The sequence below is a fragment of the Acanthochromis polyacanthus genome, chromosome 1 (genome assembly GCF_021347895.1).
Source record: "Acanthochromis polyacanthus isolate Apoly-LR-REF ecotype Palm Island chromosome 1, KAUST_Apoly_ChrSc, whole genome shotgun sequence".
NCBI lineage: Eukaryota > Metazoa > Chordata > Actinopteri > Pomacentridae > Acanthochromis > Acanthochromis polyacanthus.
This window is the reverse complement of record NC_067113.1, coordinates 58,295,912-58,313,951: the sequence shown is the minus strand read 5'-3', so window position 1 is coordinate 58,313,951 and position 18,040 is coordinate 58,295,912. Positions and strand designations below refer to the sequence as shown.

At 37.9% G+C, this 18,040-nt stretch overlaps 1 protein-coding gene across 2 annotated transcripts; it reads left to right on the top strand.

Moving 5' to 3' along the window:
- The first annotated feature begins 9,394 nt into the window (after nt 1-9,394).
- On the top strand, nt 9,395-17,477 carry cdkn1d (cyclin-dependent kinase inhibitor 1D). Of its 2 annotated transcripts, none has more exons than XM_022197691.2 (3): nt 9,395-9,564; nt 12,134-12,630; nt 13,680-17,477. In XM_022197691.2, the coding sequence occupies exons 1-3, from the start codon at nt 9,554-9,556 to the stop codon at nt 13,736-13,738; spliced, it is 567 nt and encodes a 188-aa protein (XP_022053383.1). In that variant the 5' UTR covers nt 9,395-9,553; the 3' UTR covers nt 13,739-17,477. The 2 variants fall into 2 exon arrangements, with proteins under 2 accessions (XP_022053383.1, XP_022053384.1); XM_022197692.2 differs by lacking the exon at nt 9,395-9,564 and adding an exon at nt 9,845-10,062.
- Nucleotides 17,478-18,040: the final 563 nt, after the last annotated feature.

Here is an 18,040-nt window from a genome sequence, read left to right as displayed (position 1 = left end):
GCTCAATAGGACATGGTGAAAACCAGATGGAAACCAGATGTTCCCCAGATGTAGATAAGGACAAAAAAAAAAGCACATCAGCTGAAGCACACCACCTTTTCACCTCAGGAGAAAAAAAAACACACTTCAGGACACATGAATGGCAGAAAGAGTGTAGTTTCAGTGAGTTAAGAGGCAGGATTTCATGCCATAATCAAATCATTCTGACTCCTGATGTGACTTCCTGTCCATTTTTGACACTGACCTCGTCTCAAAGTCGCCCTGCCGACACCGAAACAAGTCACGCTCACACCATATTTGCAAGGGACGAAAACAAAAGATTGATTTACACTCGCCTCGCCCCGCCTCCCCCACCTCCTCCCCCTTTTACTCTTCCCACGCCGACAAACGCGCTCTGCAAAACCAACATTTCAAAGAGCGCCACGCTATCACCTTGAGGCTCCGGGCTGCTCTGAAAACAGAACTAGAAGTGCGTTAAAATGTGCAGAAAGAGCGACAGAAAAGTTGCACCAGTCAATGAAACCTGCATGTTGCACACCCCCCCCCCCCCCACCACCACCACCACCACACACACACACACACACACCTCCAAAACAAACAGTCAGAGCCACATTTCATCTAAAAACCGTTCACCCTGACACGTAAACTCCCACAGCCAAACTCCCTGACAATATCCAGCTTTCACCAAACCCCAAAGTTCTGGTATGAAATCAGAGTCTCCTCCCCCACCACTCCACCTGTGGCCCCCACAGCTCCCATGGAAACTGGGCCCACTGACCTTATTTGTTTGATTCTCCTGTGAATTTCCCTACACCGCCCCCCCCCCCCCCAAAAAAAAAAATAAAAAAAAAAAATCCTAATTTAGTTCAAACAAAACGTTTACATTTGGAGGTAAGAAGACCACATATAAAGTTATTTATAAAGATCTGGGTAATACGTTAGTACCAAGTCTGTATTCATAATCTAGAATGAACAGATTTGATGTTTTGCAAACCAGAAGATGAGGTTAAACAACATTTTTAGATGCCTACATTACACAGAACTTGGCTTTAGTTAACCCTTAGGTGTCAGTTTAATAAAGTCAGACTGAGGCCATTAAGGAAAGAAAAAAAAGACCACATCAAAAACAATGCCAGAATAACATCATATATTAATATTATTGCACACTTTCTGTTTCATATATCTTTTGATCTACATCAGTCCTGATCAGAGTTACAAAACATTCACACATTTTCAGGTTTTTAACCATTTCAGTGCCAGTTTGTTTACATTAGGTCATTCTTGTATTTTTATGAAAATGAAAAATGAGAAAAATTAATTCTTTTCAATAAAATCAAGGCAATTTATTTATTTATTGAAATAATTACAGGCTCTGATGTGTCAGTGATTAACACCAACGTCGATTCTGATGCATTATTATTTTACATACAGTGTAATGCTTTTTAAAAAGTTACACTGAGGTCCTTAAGAGAAAAAAGCATCAAAAACAATACCAGAAAAACATTATATATTAACACTATTTTTCATTTTCAATGACTTATCTCTTTTGAGCTTCATCAGTCCTGATTATAATTACAAAAAAAAACACTCATTCTCAGGTTTTTAACCCTTTGAAAGCCTGTCTGTTGATAATTTTTATGAAAAAAGAAAAAATCACTATTTTCTACAAAATAATCTATTTTTTTATCATTACAGGCTGGGATGTGTCAGTGAGTAAGCTCGTCACTGATTCTGATGCATTATTAATTTTTACACAGTGTCTCCACATCAAAAACAGAAAAACATTGTTACAACCAATTAAACAAACTACTGATCTACAGTAGTCCTGCTTGTAATTACAAAATGTTCTCTCATTTTTATGTTTTTAGCCATTTCACTACCAGTTTATTTACATTAGGTCATTCTTGTTGTTTTTTATGAAAATAAATGAAAAATGTATTATTTTCTTTAAAATAAAGGGATTTTTAAAAAACTAATTCACTACAAAAAAGTAAATAAGAGTTTGTGGAAATGCCGAGGTATTCCTGTAAAAGCATCATAATAACCACATGTCAGTCTGTGTTTAGTATGTGACACACACTAAAATAATAAAGTCACTAAAACAACAGCTGTCGCTTTGTCCTGCAAAAATGTTCAGTTTTTCTACAAAAGTTTGCTCTGTCTGATTCACTAAACTCATGCTAACTGGAACCAGTCTACTTTCCATACAGACACAGTTGTAGCTTGCAGGTATCTTTACTGCTGTGCTGCACGCTTTGTGTTGTTGTAGATCTCTATCTGCTGCTTCAGGGTTTGCATGTAGACATGGTCATATGTGTGGATCAACACGAATCACAGGTGAGAAGTCATGTTTCCAACCAGTGGACATAAATCAACTAATGTGAAGTCGTGCCTCGCCGGAATGACGGATCAGATCTGAAGCTTTTCTCTCTTTTACTTGTAAAGTCGTTGCTATCTTCCCGTAATCCTCACACCATGTTCCTGCGTAAAGTCTACCTTCTTCTCCTTGTTTGCAGTTTTTTGTGGTTACAGGAAATAATGTCTGACGTAAACAACCTCCTGTCTGTGGTGTATCTTCTCAGCATTTTGCTTCCACATCTGAACGGCAGAAGGATGTGGAAACCCCCCGACTGCACCTGAGAACCAAGAACTTCCTCTCTCTTCGTTTTTTTTTCTCTCTATTGTAGCTTCCTCTAAACCAGAGACGCTTCCTGCTGACATACAGTCAGAACACTCTGTACGTTCTCGTTTGGTGTTTTGCCAAAAAGCATCTTTGGCGTTCTCTGAGTTTCTAGGTGGCGGTTTGGCTGATGATCTTTGACCTGCAGCTTTGTGAAACTTCTGTCACATCCGGAGTGAAACCAAACGGCTTTTCAGTTTGAAAACAGCAGATGAGAGATCTGTGGTGATATTAGAGGCCACCGCTGTGCTACTCACAGGTGTTAAACTGGAGCATGGCGTCACTTAAGGCAACATTACAGATGTAGTTCGTGTCATTTTTGTTTGGTCCAAAAAGGACCAAAGAAGTACCATGCATCAGGAAGACTTAGGAAACTTGACGACCTTAACAAAGGCTTGTTGAATTTGAAAAGCGTGTTTTCTTTTTCAAAAATTATAGCATTGATCAGCTCCAAAACTTGCAAAAAAGGCCATTGAAATTTCCACTTTCTGACAGTTCTTGAAAAGCTTACCAAAATCTAAATGTAGAAGTGTGATATTCCCCCAAAATACGGTATTTTCATGAAAAAAACAAAAGATTCTGAGCTAAAAGACGAAAGCTGATAAAGGATATAGTGTCAAAAACTGGGTTTTGTCAGATTACCAACACTGATGACAATACATTGGTTGGATATTTTGGTTGTGAAATCATCTGGAAACATATAAGATATTTATCTTTTAACAAACAAATCTATGCAAAATTACAGAAACAACAATTCTTTCTTTGTTAACTGTTACAAATTACATCTAATTTTAGAAATATATTTACAGTCATTAACAGGAATTTCTGTTTTTTTTATCTTTGTGAAATTACAGTAAATTAGCAAATGCATTTTAACATTGTTTTAAACACTGTAAATTTTCTTTAAAAATTATTATTTACATTTAGATATTTTATGGTATTTTGAATTAGACATGTCTATTTTTTCAATTTTTTTGAATTAATTTCTATTTTTCTTAGTTTTATTGATATGTATTTTAAGATATTTTTCAAAAATTTGTAAGATAAAAAGAAAAAAATCCATAAAATTTGTAATTTTTTTATAGTTTAAGAAAAATAAATCACATGCCTATATTTTTAAGGTAAAAAAAGAAAAATGTTGATAAAGAGGATAACAAACTGAAGTGTTTTATGCCATCCTAATTCAATCGCCTGTTTTGTTGTGTAACAGTTCTGTACTTCGTAGGCCCACCATCAACACCAGCAACCTCCCTGCTACTCAGAATGTTGAGCTTCAATAATTAAAAATGAAGCACAACATTTCATAATCCAAACTGTCGTCTGGATTAGTCTGCGATTAATCCAGACGACAATTTATCACCACAAGACAACTACTTTTAGTAATATACTAGCTGAATATATAAATATTGTTTCCAGACTTAGATTGCTTCGATTACAACTCATTTATTAACTGATAAAGTTGTTGTCTGAGTATAACTTAGCTATGGAAGTGTGAATACAATCAAGAGCTGATGATTTTATACTAACTATCTTCAGTTTGTCTTAAGTTGTCTTGTTTTCTTCACAGGAATATGTGACAGCAATTATCCCCTTCACATGTCAGCTGTATTTTGAATATTTTCTATGTTCTGGTACTCAGACCTTCACATTACTTGTTACTGATTAACATGCAAACTAAACAATTGCAAAAGACTGCAGGATTATAAACGGTGAGTTTCTTAATGGATTCTCTATTGTTCTCTTTGTTTGTCTTGTTTCCACACTGAATCAGTCACATTCAAATGGAAAGAGGAGAACTGATTTTTCCTTTTTTTTTCCACAAGCACAAGACCCGCTGTGACGGTTCCCAGTCTTCTGACCTGAGTCACATTGTGCTGTGTGACTGCTGTTTTACAAGCGTGCTAATTTATTCAAAGGCCACTGAGCATGGAGGGCCAAAACAATGGGATTAATGACTGCATGTCCAACTGTACCATGCAGCACAGGATTAGGGATGGGGCTCCGAAACACACACAGCTACTGTAGACAACAAGAGGAGGATTAGGGATGTAATATCGCACAACAAGCTGACTGTAAATACAGGTCAGAGGGAGGACAAAACACACAGGGATCATGCTGCTGAGGCCTCATTGTCTGCTGGGGAACCCTCCAATATGACGGCGTATAAAGGCCACTTGACACACAGATTAGTGGGGTATTAGGGAACTGGGCCACAGCAGTAATTGACTATTATCTGTCACAATGAGAGACTGAAAATTACTCAGCACATGTAAAAATAATAATAAAAAAGACTAACACCAATATGTTTATAGAAAAGGCATTGTGTCTCTTTGTTCATCAGCATAATAATGTGAGTAAAAATGCCTTTTGTTGTCACCATGGGTCCAGTTTTTCCTCTTCTGCATGAGGACAATAATCATGTCATGATTTTCCATTTGATAATTAAACTAACTACAAGTAAAGCTATCGATAATTTTAGGAATCGAGTATTTTAATCGGGTATATTATCAAATGACAGACTTGAAAGGCATGTTATCTGTAAAAAGGTGCCAAAATTACAACATTTATCAGCACCAGAGACGGTCAAACCAGAAAGAACCGTCAGATTTTCAACTTTCAGACTGTTCTTGAACTACTCATAAGTGCATTTTGTCCTAAAACTGAAACCAATCTCAGCTTAACCCTCCTGTTGTCCTCATTTACAGGCACAAAAAATATTGTTTCCTTGTCTGAAAAAAATCCAAAAATTCAGCAAAAAAATTCCCCAAATTTGTGAAAATTTGCAAAACCTTCAGGAAGAAAATTCCAATAATTCCTTAAAAGTTTCCCTTGAAAGTTTTATTTTAAAAAACAATCCCCAAAATTTGGCAAAAAAAATTTATGTAAACGTTTTCAAAAAATGAGTAAAAATCTTCCAAAAAAATCCTAAAAATATCTAAAGTGATTACATATATAAATAAAACTTCTGATATTTTCTTTAAGAATATTCACATAAAAATCAACCAAAATCCAGTGAATTTGTTGGATTTTGGATGATTTCTATGTGAATGCTCTTAACAAACATCTTTAACATTTTTTTTCCACTAAAAAATGTTCAACAATTTCCCGACAATGTTGAAAATGTGGACATCACAAGTTTCACTGTGAAAATACAGTTTTTTCTCCACATTTTCAAACTTCAAAATTTTGACCCGCAGGACAACACGAGGGTTAAAATCGAGATATTTCTTTAAGATTAATTTATTGAGGACAGCTTGTTTAAAAATTTGCCAAAAGTTAAGTATTTGCTCTAAGCAGATTCTGTAAAAGACAAAACATTCAGTGCTCTTCACTGCAACTAGCAAGCTATTAGTGAGTCAGCTGAGAGCTACAGTCCAGTGACAAAAATTCAAGGACTTTTTAGCTAAACTATGATGAACTGCAGGCTGTGTTTGCACAGAGCAAATAAGAAATAGGTAGGGAGACAAACAATGTAAGTACTAAAATATCTATTTTATGTGACATCACTATGTTTTTTCCCAGTATCGCCGATACGTTTGTGGACAAAAAATGATGTGCATATTAATTTTTTAAAGAAAATCATCATTTCTCTTTTGAGAATTAACAACATTTTAATTGTGTAATACAACACATAAGACATTTCTAAGTTCTCTCTCCTTCTAGTTATGGTTGGACTGTTTCAATAGAGGTGCAGGACTTTATATTACAGTGAAAAATGAGCCCACAATAAGGAAATAAAAAGCCCAGAAACTGCTTGCAGTTGGGGGCGTAATCAGAAAACAAATACTTTTCCTTCATTGAAAAGTAATAGTGATTATATGAAATAAAAAATAAGCCAGGTCTACTAAAATGAACAAACCTTTGATTTCCTTTTTGGAAAACTATGAATGTTTCTCGCTTAAGTTGCAGACCTCCATATCTAATCTGAGTCCTGCACAAAGTTTCGATAGCATATCAGTTCCGAGTAAAGCTGGAGCAGATAAAGGAGCGTGTTTTGACAGGCTCAATGACATTCTGCCAAAATACATAATATCCTCCACAGTTACTCTACATTTACACCTTAATAATATATCTAACGCTAGTGGTTAGCTGGCTGATAGCAGAATGAATGAGGCTCATTGTCATATATTTATATTGGTGCTGGCAGCTAAATCAGGCTCCAAGGGCCTGACAGGTGACAAGGCTCCACAAAGCAGATGATAAGAGGATAAAACCATACAGACACAACACCACAAAATAAAATAATGACTATAGAACCAGTTAAGAGGAGGCATCGTCATAGAAGAAGGTTTAGAGTAACGTTTTCAAAGACGCTGTCCGTGTCAATAAAATGCTAGAATTAAAATCTGAAACTAACTGATACCAAGTGAAGACCTGCAAAAACTGAACTAATGCGATTCTTTTGTTTTAATTGAAACCTGTAAATGTTTTCTTCACTAATAACTGGAGTAGAGTGTGTTACTGTAATCAAATCTAGAGCTGACGAATGGACACTTTGTAGTAGCTAACAGCGCCCAGTTTTGGTTACAACACTTGTTTGGTTTTAGAAAATGCTAATTCTGCTACTAATAAGTGATTTAGTAAACATAAAATATATATATTGTTGCATTAAAAAAAGAGTATAAATGACAAGAAAACAATGGGAAGCTATTGAGCGACAGCGAGGAAGTTGGGGTGGATGGATGGGTCAAACAAACACTGGACATTAACACAGGGGAGTGGTATTAACGAGCAATATTATTGTTTTTTTAAAGTCTGGCTATGGTATTTTCTAACCCTAATTGTGGTTTTATCATTGTAGCCATGGCAACAAAGCTTTCCTACCCTTAAGAGAAACAGCCATTTTGGCAAATCTAACCAAACCCTAGTATACTATAGCATTGCCATATGATAAAACTCCACTATGGGTTGTTGTGGAAGGTATAGACTAACATAGTATTCTGTTGTAAAAGTTCAGGACTCATTACTAGTAATATATGCGTTTACTGAGTTCGGAAATTAGGGGGTTGTTTATAAAGCTGGTTAAAAGTTCAGCCGGTCTCCCCAATAATTTCCATTCACCGCCTTCCCATTCAGACTCCAAATAAATTAAGTCTGAAGCTGAGATTTTACGGGTTTATGTGAACCCCATAAACACGCTTGGCTGAATTAAGGGACATTGTTTTGCTTGTTTGGAATCTTGAACTGCCTTGAATTTTCTCCATTAAGCCCTCCATGTGAAAATCCTCCAATTAAGAAACATTCCACAGTGGTGACACAATTTCTACTAGGCCACAAATGTCACACAAGCTATAAAACGGACCGCCGCTGCCTGCTTTAATCATGACAGCGTCTCGCAAAGTTCTACAGAGACACTGTCTGCGTTTGGCGGGATTGAGGAGGGAAAACATTACTGCTTGCAGGAGACGTTCTGGCGATGAATGGCGTAAAAATAGCCGGTGACTAAAACCTGGAATAACCCTCTGAGAGAGGGGCGTTGGCTGGATACAGGCCTCAGTCTGAGATGACTGCTGTGCTACGTCACTGAGGAGCTACTCAACAGTCAGTCTGCTGCCCATGTAATGCACTTGTAAGAGTCTGTGCAACAAAAGGAAACAGAAGAATCAATTTCTCAATTACAAACTAGAACCTACAGTATTTCATAATGGTTATGGAGACAAAGAATGTGTTACAACAGCAGTCGTAAGGGCAAAAGAGGGGCAGATGACGTAAAAGGGACTACTGAGCGGTCATTCATAAAGTGAAAAAGAGTTTGAATTTGGGAAAAAAAAGGGGAATATGTGCAACACTAATAACAAAAGGTAAGAAAATTAAAGATCGGGATGATTAAAATGATCCATAATCTGCTTTTTTATACAAAATGAGGCAAATAAATGCAAGAAAAACGTATTTTTTTTCTTTTTATCACCTGATTTTTTTGGGCCACAATGAAAGACAAACGAGCAAATATTCTCAATAAGTGTTTTTTTTTCTTTTTTTTCTTAAAAAAATAATTCACAGCTCCAGACCTGATTTGCATATTAAAATATATTATTTTTTCATCTTTCCAGGCGAAAGCCTCAAAATATTCAGTTTATTATTAAAAAAAGCAAGCAAACATGCATATATGAGATAAAAAAAATGAAAAATCTTCTGTATTGTTGCTTAAAATAACTTTTAAATGATTAATCAATTATCTAACTGGTTTCCATCCCTTGATTAATATTAAACATCATAGTAGTGTTTTTATTAGTGGAAAACTGTAATAAATTAACTTCTATGGCACACACAGTGTACACAGTGCACAGTGTACTGTCAGATTTATTATGTTCCCATAAAATAACTTCTATGTAGTTTTAGCTCAGCATAAGATGTGATTCATCGTATTATTTGACATGTAAAAGTAGCTGCAAAGTCTAATATTCCACACAGTTTCATTTTATTTTGATTTATTTAATAAGTGTATGAAAAGTGAAATAGTAGCGTTTTCCTACCACATAGAGAAGTTCTTCTTTTAATAACCACATGCATATGGTCATGCAGTGTAACTTTCAGTGCTTTCACCTACTTTTCCAACCGGGGAAAAGTGGGACATGAACATGATAAAACTGCGGGAAAAAAAGTCTAAATTAAACTTCGTGTCCAGCTCACGTTGCAGCTCAACGTGACTTGAGGAGGTGGGCGCGGCGCCAAAACAAAACGTGATGCAAGCACTCCACGAGAATCTGTGTCACATTTGAGGGAGAAGGGGAAATGGCGGCCATTGCCAAAATATTTGACCTACTTCTGTTCGCGCTGGAGGAGAAGTGAGGCAGAAGGGGCGCAGCAGAGCGCAGGAGCAACAGGTTCGGAGCAGCAGTAGCGCACGAAAAGACGCAGCGGACTTTTACCATCATGATAACGGGGTAAGAAAGTTATTTACACTTTAATGCATGTGCAGTAACACTTTATTACATGCATTTATTGCACTTTTTACTCGTGTGTTGTTGTTTTTTCTGGAGAGGTGTAATATTCCGTGCACTTCTGCAGCTTTGCAAGAGTGGATTGCGCTAAATGCGATGCGTAAAAGTGTAGCAATAGTTTATGACCGTTGTTTATCTCCTGACTGCGCTCCAACAATGACTGTTTTGATGGAAACCACGTGACTGGGTCCTCTTAGTAGGACGTCCCCTTCTCCTACACCTCCTCCTCCTGTCTTCTGAGTCCATAACAAACAAGTCGCAGATAAGCGGACTAGCACGACCCTTGCTTGGGTAGAGTCCACTGAAACCCTTCAACGTGACTCTTTATGTACACGGGACTGTCAGGAAAACCTTTCATTCCTGGGACTGAATGAGCTGTGCGTAATTTGGAGACGAAACGCTTGAACTTTTTGAGGACTTTTTGAGACATTAACGCTGATGGTAAGAAGAAAATGTGCTTCGTATTGCTTCTGGCTATAGCTTAGGGGGATATTTTGTATGTTGTTGGTGATATTTTTAGAAAGTCTCCAAAATTTTAAGTTGGATAAATGCAAAGTTAAAGCAGTTCTGTCGCTCTAATTTACCGCTTTTACGCACTTAATTGACAGCTGCGTAAAAGTTATCCAACATCATTTTTGTGGTCGTTCTTAATATCCGTGCGTAAATTCCGTGCGTAAAAGTAAGACTTCGGCGACTTGTCAGGATGCAGGGCTGTTTGTGTGCCGCATCTCATTGACCCACATCCTCAGTGAATCTAACTGCGTCACCAGCTTCTCTCTGCACACTCACTTCACTTTACGCAGCCCGAAAACCAACTTTTCGACTGTTGTCTTTCTGCGCGTTTAGTGTTTTGCTGTTGCAGAGATGTTTGGTGCATTTTTTGGAGTTACATTTTGGTGTTGAGGGTTTGAGGATTTTTTCGGTGTTTCTCTGGATGTGGGGACACCGACCACAGTGGAAACCTGACCTGCATACCGCGCCCACTTCGCTCTCGACGCAAACAACTTTCACTCGCAGCCCTGCTGGTGGAAGAAAGCAATTGTGGGTTTTTTTATATGCGGCCCTAAAATGAACAGTTATCCTTTTAAGAAAACAAACGAGGGAAATTGACGTTGCGCTGGTTGTAATCTGTAATTTATAGGAATTGGAACAAAGTGCGCACTTGAGAAAGTTTGCATTAGAATGTTGTGGTTCCCTGCACGTTGTTTAACGGTTTGTAAAAATCGCCAAGCTGACTTGTGAAAGTGCTTCTTCTTGCTATATATTCTGTTGGTGTCAAACAGTTGCGCAACGCTCTGAAGCTTCCCCTCCCGGCCCCTCTTTGGCCTGCTTTTTATTTTTTCTCCAAGCTAGTGTTGTGCCAAAAAGAAAACCGAAAAACGACTGCAGTTCGTGTGAGCAGTTATCCTTTTGTTTTACCTGCTTTGCGTCTTAGGTTAGAACCAATGTAGTTGCTTTTAATGGTGGAAATAGCTTCAAATGACTAGTTTTCCTCCTGATTATGCTGTAAACTCCACGTTTGCTCTTTGGTTAAACATTAAAGTCTCACAAAGACACACTTTTACTACCACCGCAGACAAATTTCCACTTTATGACTGTCTGATCCAGATAAAAGTAGCTGTATTCGCATATAAACTGGGCCATACAGATATTAAACGAACGGCACAATCAGTTTTTGTGCTATTTTTAGATGTACAACCACATTAGGCTGGTTTCAAGTGAAAAAAGCGAGCATGTAAAAATGTGAAAAAGCTGTTTTTTTGTTTCATTGTGTTGCTGCATAAACAGAGCTTTTCTAAACAGCATTAGATAAGTCTAATTCTCTTAGTGATGCTGTTAGCACAAAACTGTTAGAAGTGTTGAAGCCTTTGAGACTCCTGAAGGATTTAGAACCCAGAAAAGAATGATTTAACTTAACGTGAATTCGTGCCGTTTACAGATAACAAATGTCATCTTGTTTCACTGCCTACGCACAGCTGATAGAGTCAGTTAAGTAGGAGTTAAACTGGAGCTCCGAGACTTCAACAGTCTGCAGGGGATGTGGTTTTTATCCACCTCTGTGTAGAACATCATCTGACTACAATAGAGATAAAACAGACTGGAAACTTACGACACAATGTAGAAGTTAATCTCAGAATCCAGCAGTCGTTCTCTAATTGAAAGTGGCAGACAGGGAATGCAGGAAACATTCCTCACAGCACCGACTTCTCCTCTGCTGACCTTTACTGTCGACCTTTGACTGGCAAACACCGGAGCAGGTGGAGAATCGGGTTCATTCTGTCACGGTGTGGCGGTGAGATTTATTTGCTGTTACTCCAGGTACCTGTTTCTGCAGTAATTACTCAGCCACATGTGTGTTTGATCACATAAAAAACAAAGGCACCCCAGAGGGTCGACACCGTGCCTGTAATAGCACGTCTACGCCCGTAAAAGCCCACATCACACCTCATTGAAGCCCAGCAGAGAGAACTGAACCTCTGGCCTTCCTCTCACTCTGTTTGTTCTCTGATAGGGACATGGCCATGGCCTCTACATCAGCATCCACATCAGGACCGACTTCGGGGTCCGACTCGGAGGCTTCTCGTCTGGGAGGCATTGAGGCATGGAAGCTGAAGGTGGGTCCAGTGAGGAGGAACCTCTTTGGGCCCGTTGACCACCAGCAGCTGCAGAAGGACTTCCAGCGACTGCTCTGCATGAGCGTGGAGGTGGCCAACAAGCGCTGGAACTTTGACTTCCAGAGCGACGTGCCGGGGAAAGGCTCCAGCATGGAGTGGGAGGCGCTGAGGTGCCAGGACGTTCCGGTGTTTTACCGCAGCTGTATGGTGCAGCCGGTGGTGAGGCCTGCAGCCGAGACGACCAAAGGCAAGAGGTGGGCGTCGTCTTCGTCCAGCGAGGGCTCACCGGAGTCCAGCAGCTCGTCTGGGTCCGGTGACGAGTACCTGGAAGTGACCACAAGGGGGTGCTACCGGCTCCAACGGCCGGGGAAACGCAGACAGGCGGCCATCACAGGTGAGTTTACCTCGTATGTTGCAGGTTTGACCAAAACGACACTATATATCAATGCCAGAACCTGTAAAATCACTAAGAATCATCTGTTTTCCAACCTTCCAAAAGGTGCTGAACAAATGATTTGAGACTTTTGCTTTTGTCTGGACACCAATTATAAGCTTTAAATCATGATATTTAACCCTCCTGTTGTCCTCATTTACAGGCACAAAAAAAATTGCTTCCTTGTCTGAAAAAAATCCAAAAATTCAGAAAAAAAATCCCCCGATTTCTGAAAATTTGCAAAACCTTCAGGAAGAAAACTCCAATAATTCCTTAAAGGTTTTATTTAAAAAAAAAAAAATCCCCCAAATTTGGGAAGGAAATTCTTGTAAATATTTTCAGAAAGAGCAAAAATCTTCCATTTAAAAAAAAAAAAAATCTAGTGATTACACGTATATTAGTAAAACTTCTGATATTTTCTTTAAGAACATTCACAAAAAACACTGGATTTTGGTTGATTATTATGTGAATGTTCTTAAGAAACATTTTTAGCATTTCTTTTTTTCCACCAAAAAATGTTCATAGATTTCCAAAAAATGTTGAAAACGTGGACATCAGAAGTTTCACTGTGAAAATATATATACTTTCAACATTTTCAAACTTCAAAACGGATCAATTTTGACCCGCAGGACGACACGACGGTTAATTAAAATCACTTCACTGTTTGCTTTCATCAGATTTGGTTAAGAAAAACTAAGATTCTGCACTTCTCAATGCAACTGAAAAGCCACTAGGAACTGAGCTGCAAATGTGACTAAAATTGGGGGACTTCTCGGTTGAACTGCAGGCAGTGTACCGTATTTGGGAACTCAGATCTGTTTAAAAAATATATTCTGAGCTTCTAGATGCAACCGGAAAATGATCAGCAGCTCATGTGCAATTAACAGCTAAACGGCAAAAAAATCTGAAACTTTTCAGCTGAACTGCAGGCAGTGTAATTTCCCGCCTTTATTTCTCTAAATGTTAACCTCACTCCTAACTGATTGGCGTTGTGTTCTTTCTTTCTCCAGATTTCTTCAAGGTGAAGAAGAGGAAGCTGCTGCATTACAAAGTATCGTCTCGGCAGTAGAAGAAAAGCACAACGAGACCCGGTGGACGATCACCAAGTGGTCGACTTCCTTCACGCGTCACCTCACCGTCATCCTTTTGTATATATGTAGCAATTTGTAAGTGACTGTCCACAAGCTCACACGTGTGGGCTTAGAAACCTCTGACACCACATATCTTTTCAGCACAAGAAAGCTACCATTTAACAGCTTGGACTTTAGAAACGGTTTTTGTGGATAACTATATATAGTGTATATTCTCTATACTGTTTTACTCAGCTTTTGACTATACTGTGAAATAATTTTGAGTGCACTCTTGAAAAGTATTCAGGCTTTAGCCCTTGACCTTTTTTTTCCCCTCCCTCCTGTCATAAGAGGTTTTGATTAGACCAGTTACTATTCCTGGAACGACACGTAGCTTTTTAGCCTCGGCCCTGACAGCTCGAGTTGAGCCGGGGGTCGAAACCTCGCCTCAAGGGTTCAAAGTTCAGCAGCGCGACTGCGATTACCTCCAAGGTTAGAGGTCAGTGGTGGAGGTTTCAGCTCCTGAGGTGAAGCGGTCGAACCTGTACGAGAAAATTGTGAGCAATAATAATAATAGTAAAGTTTCACATGTGGCTATTTATTTATTATTCGCGATGCTAGGTCGTCGTTAAAAATAAAATATAAAACATAGTAAAACGAGGTAAGATAAGGTCTTTGTAAGACGCCATCGCCCCCCAAATTATGCCTTGTGGCTCTTCGACACTCCACCGTTGCCACCCTAAAAGTATCGGCCATTTTCCACCGTAACACCGTAACAAACTATATTCTCTTTTTGCTTTGTATTATTTGCATAATGGGGTTGTAATGTTAATGGCGACAGACCGAAACATATCATGTGGTATGTTTTCGTCAGCTTTATGCTTTAAGTAATGTAGCATTTTTCCACTCTTTGTCTTCATGCGATGATGTCCACCTTGTAGTGTTTCATTCACGCCTCTTTTCTCCATGAAGGGAATGTAGTGTTTTATCACTGTGTTGCAGCTCAGAGGAAGCTAAAGTTTTTGGATTCTGCCTTTGATAATTTTCCTTTATATATATATATATATATATATATATATATATGTATGTATGTGTGAAGAGTCTAGCTGTGTCATATTTTTCTGTCGCTGTGCAGTTTTAATAGTGTTTGCTTTGTATATCTTTATATATATGTTTGCATAGAAGTGTTTGTGTGTGAGTGTGTGTGTTTAGTTTCAGGTTTTTCATGGGTTTTTATGGCAGCTGAGGCAGTTGAACCAAAGGAATTGTTGTGCCATTAAAATTGGAAACACTTTTTATCAGTTATGGGTCACAGGAAGTCAACAGAAGGTCAAGATTAATTTCGAACACTTTTAACCCTCAGAGCCCCACAGTTAGAAAGCCAAAAAGTCATTAAAAAAACAGGCAAAACAAAAAGTAGATTTTTCTGAATTATATGTTTTACAGAAAAATCTAAAAATAAATCAACATGTACGACATTTTTCAATTGCCCAAAGACATTAACAATACTAGAGAAATGATTTTCAGTCTTGTTACCTGTTCGCACAGCCTGCAGTTCAATCTAGTTTGGCTGGAAAAGTCCCTGAATTTTTGCTTTGTGACTTTTAGTTCTACTTGAGTCACTTGTGGCTTCTTGGTTGAGCTGGGAACGACAGAATTTTCCTTTTTTACAGACTCTCTTTCATGTAAATTGTTGTTTTAGGGACTTTTTACGTGAAACTTGTAAAAACGTTGTTGAAATATCCCAATTTTTAAACTTACATTTGGTTAAATTTCCAACTTAACCAAACTTTTCAGCAGGATTTGGGCTTCAGAGGGTTAAAATGTCAGGCTTACAGTTTTTAACCCTCTTGTTGTCCTCATTTACAGCACTGAAAAATTCAGCAAAAAAAATCCCAAAATTTTTGACAATTTGCAAAACCTTCAGGAAGGAAATTCCAATAATTCCTTCAGAATTTTCCTTAAAAGTTTTATTTAAAGAAAAATCCCCCAAATGTGGCAAGAAACTTTTTGTGAATATTTTCAAAAAATGAGTAAAAAACATCTAAAATAATCATAAAAATATCTAAAATGATTACATATATATATCACTAAAACTTCTGATATTTTTGGCAAGAATATTCACAAAAAGAATCAAACAAAATTCAGTGAAATTCGCTGGATTTTGGTTGATTTTTTTTTTCATGAATGTTCTTAAGAAACATTTATATCATTTCTTTTTTTCCACCAAAAAATGTCCAAAGATTTCCCAAAAATATTGAAAATGTGGACATCAGAAGTTCCACTGTGAAAATATCTTTTTTCCTCCCACATTTTTAAACTTTAAAACGGGTCAGTTTTGACCCGCAGGACGACACAAGGGTTAAAAGGCTTTATGTGGCCCATAACACAATCTTAACTTTTTTCCCTCACTACAGTAATTGTATTTTGTTTTTATATGGACAAGAAGCCATAACCAGGGTTAATCCGCTCTTTACTACCTCATCACGTGATTCAGTAACCGAAAAACAATCACTGTAGCTCAGGTTGTTTGCATCTACAGGCCACGAAAGAGAGACCGAGAGACGGACCAGTGTAGGGCCGGAAGGGTTAAAGCTTGTTATTGTGTTGTGGTAAAAGCTGTTGAGGTTCAGCGCTTCGTGTCGAGTTTCACATCAGGTAAAAGAGTCAGTGTGTCAGAGCTCGACGCAAAGGAAACCCCGGTCCCTGGAGGAGGGGGGGAGGTGGCCGGCTTTTGTTGTCGCTCTGCCTTGACAGCGGTTGGGGGGAGGACGACAGGGAAAAAGGGACGAACTTTCATAGAAAACCTACAGGAGAGAAAATGTCTGAGACCCTTTCTCGATCAAAGGGTTCCTCCGGCCAGACGAGCGGCCTCAGATTCAGACATGCTTTTGTTTGGCCCTTTAAAAAGTCTCTCAGTCTCTCTTTTGTGAACCGGCTGCCTCAGTCTGTGTGAAAAATCAGCATGAAAGCAGTTGTTTGTAGTCATGTTGCGCCTTTTTTTTTTTCATCATTCCAGAGTCAGATTTAAAAATAACTGACGTGATTTAAAAATTGTCAGCATATATGTGTGTGTGTGTGTGTGTGTGTGTGTGCATCTTTTCTCTCAAGACAAACTTTCAAAGCCTATATTAACTTATTTGCAGTCTTTTGTTTTTTGTGGGGAAATAATTCTAAATTCCCCTTTTTTTGTTGCTACAACTAATTGTATTTTTTTCTCTCCTGAAACTATTTCTTTGCACTACTTTAACATGTGGTTGACAAAAGAACTATTTTTCTACAGTAATCTTTAAAAAAAAAACATTAAAGTCCTCATTGAAAACGGAGACACAGATGAGGCATTTGTTGACATTAAACCTCCCATTAGACACTGTGGAGTGGAAAAATAAAAATCTCACTGTGTTCAAGCAAACTTTGCTTTCCTAATTTACCTGTCGCAGCTGTATCAAGGTGTAGCGTTTGCTCTTTTTTTGAATTTGTATATGCATGAATGTATGTTAATATTTGTTTACCAGTTGTAATAATTTTGTTGTAATTTAATACTGGTATATGTATCCTTGCAACATGTAAATGTATGAGATGTTATGAGATCAAAATCAGATCTTTTTTTAAAAATAAAAAATAGGAATATTTGTATAGAAAATGTTCAGAGATTCCGTTGCTGGGTTGTTGCTGCACTGTCATCATGTCATATAGTGTGTGCAATTAATAAAATGTTATATTGATATAAGCCGTAAATTACTGGTCTGAAGTGTTTTCGTTTACTGTTAAGTTGTTTGAGTTTGCACTACTAGCGCCCCCTAGTGGTTCTTACATGGAATTGCAAATTTCACCAAAGCAGATGATCTTTATTTTGCAATGACGACGTTTAATCCCCTGAAAACCAGAATCCTGTGACATTTTTACCCACTGTAGGCTCATTTTTCACTGCAATATAAAGTTCTGCATCGCTATGGAAACAGCACAACCATAGCTAAAAGTAGAGAGAACTCAAAAATGTCTTCAGTTCGACACAGTTAAATCAAGAAAAAATAAAAGGAAAATGTTTTCCAAAAATTTTTAAGAAATACAATCAGCATGTGCAACATTTTGTCAGTACCCCTGAGTGTTGCCAAAACTGGGTTTCTGCAGAAATTAGCCAGTCAAATTTAAAGCTTTTTAATGCTATACTGTAAAAATTTTAATGCTATGACTGTGAACTCAACAAATGACACAGCTTTCTTTTTTTTGTAAAAGATGATTTTTATATGAAAACTGTCCCTACATTTTTACTTTTTCTGAATCCAGAAACCACCCCCTGA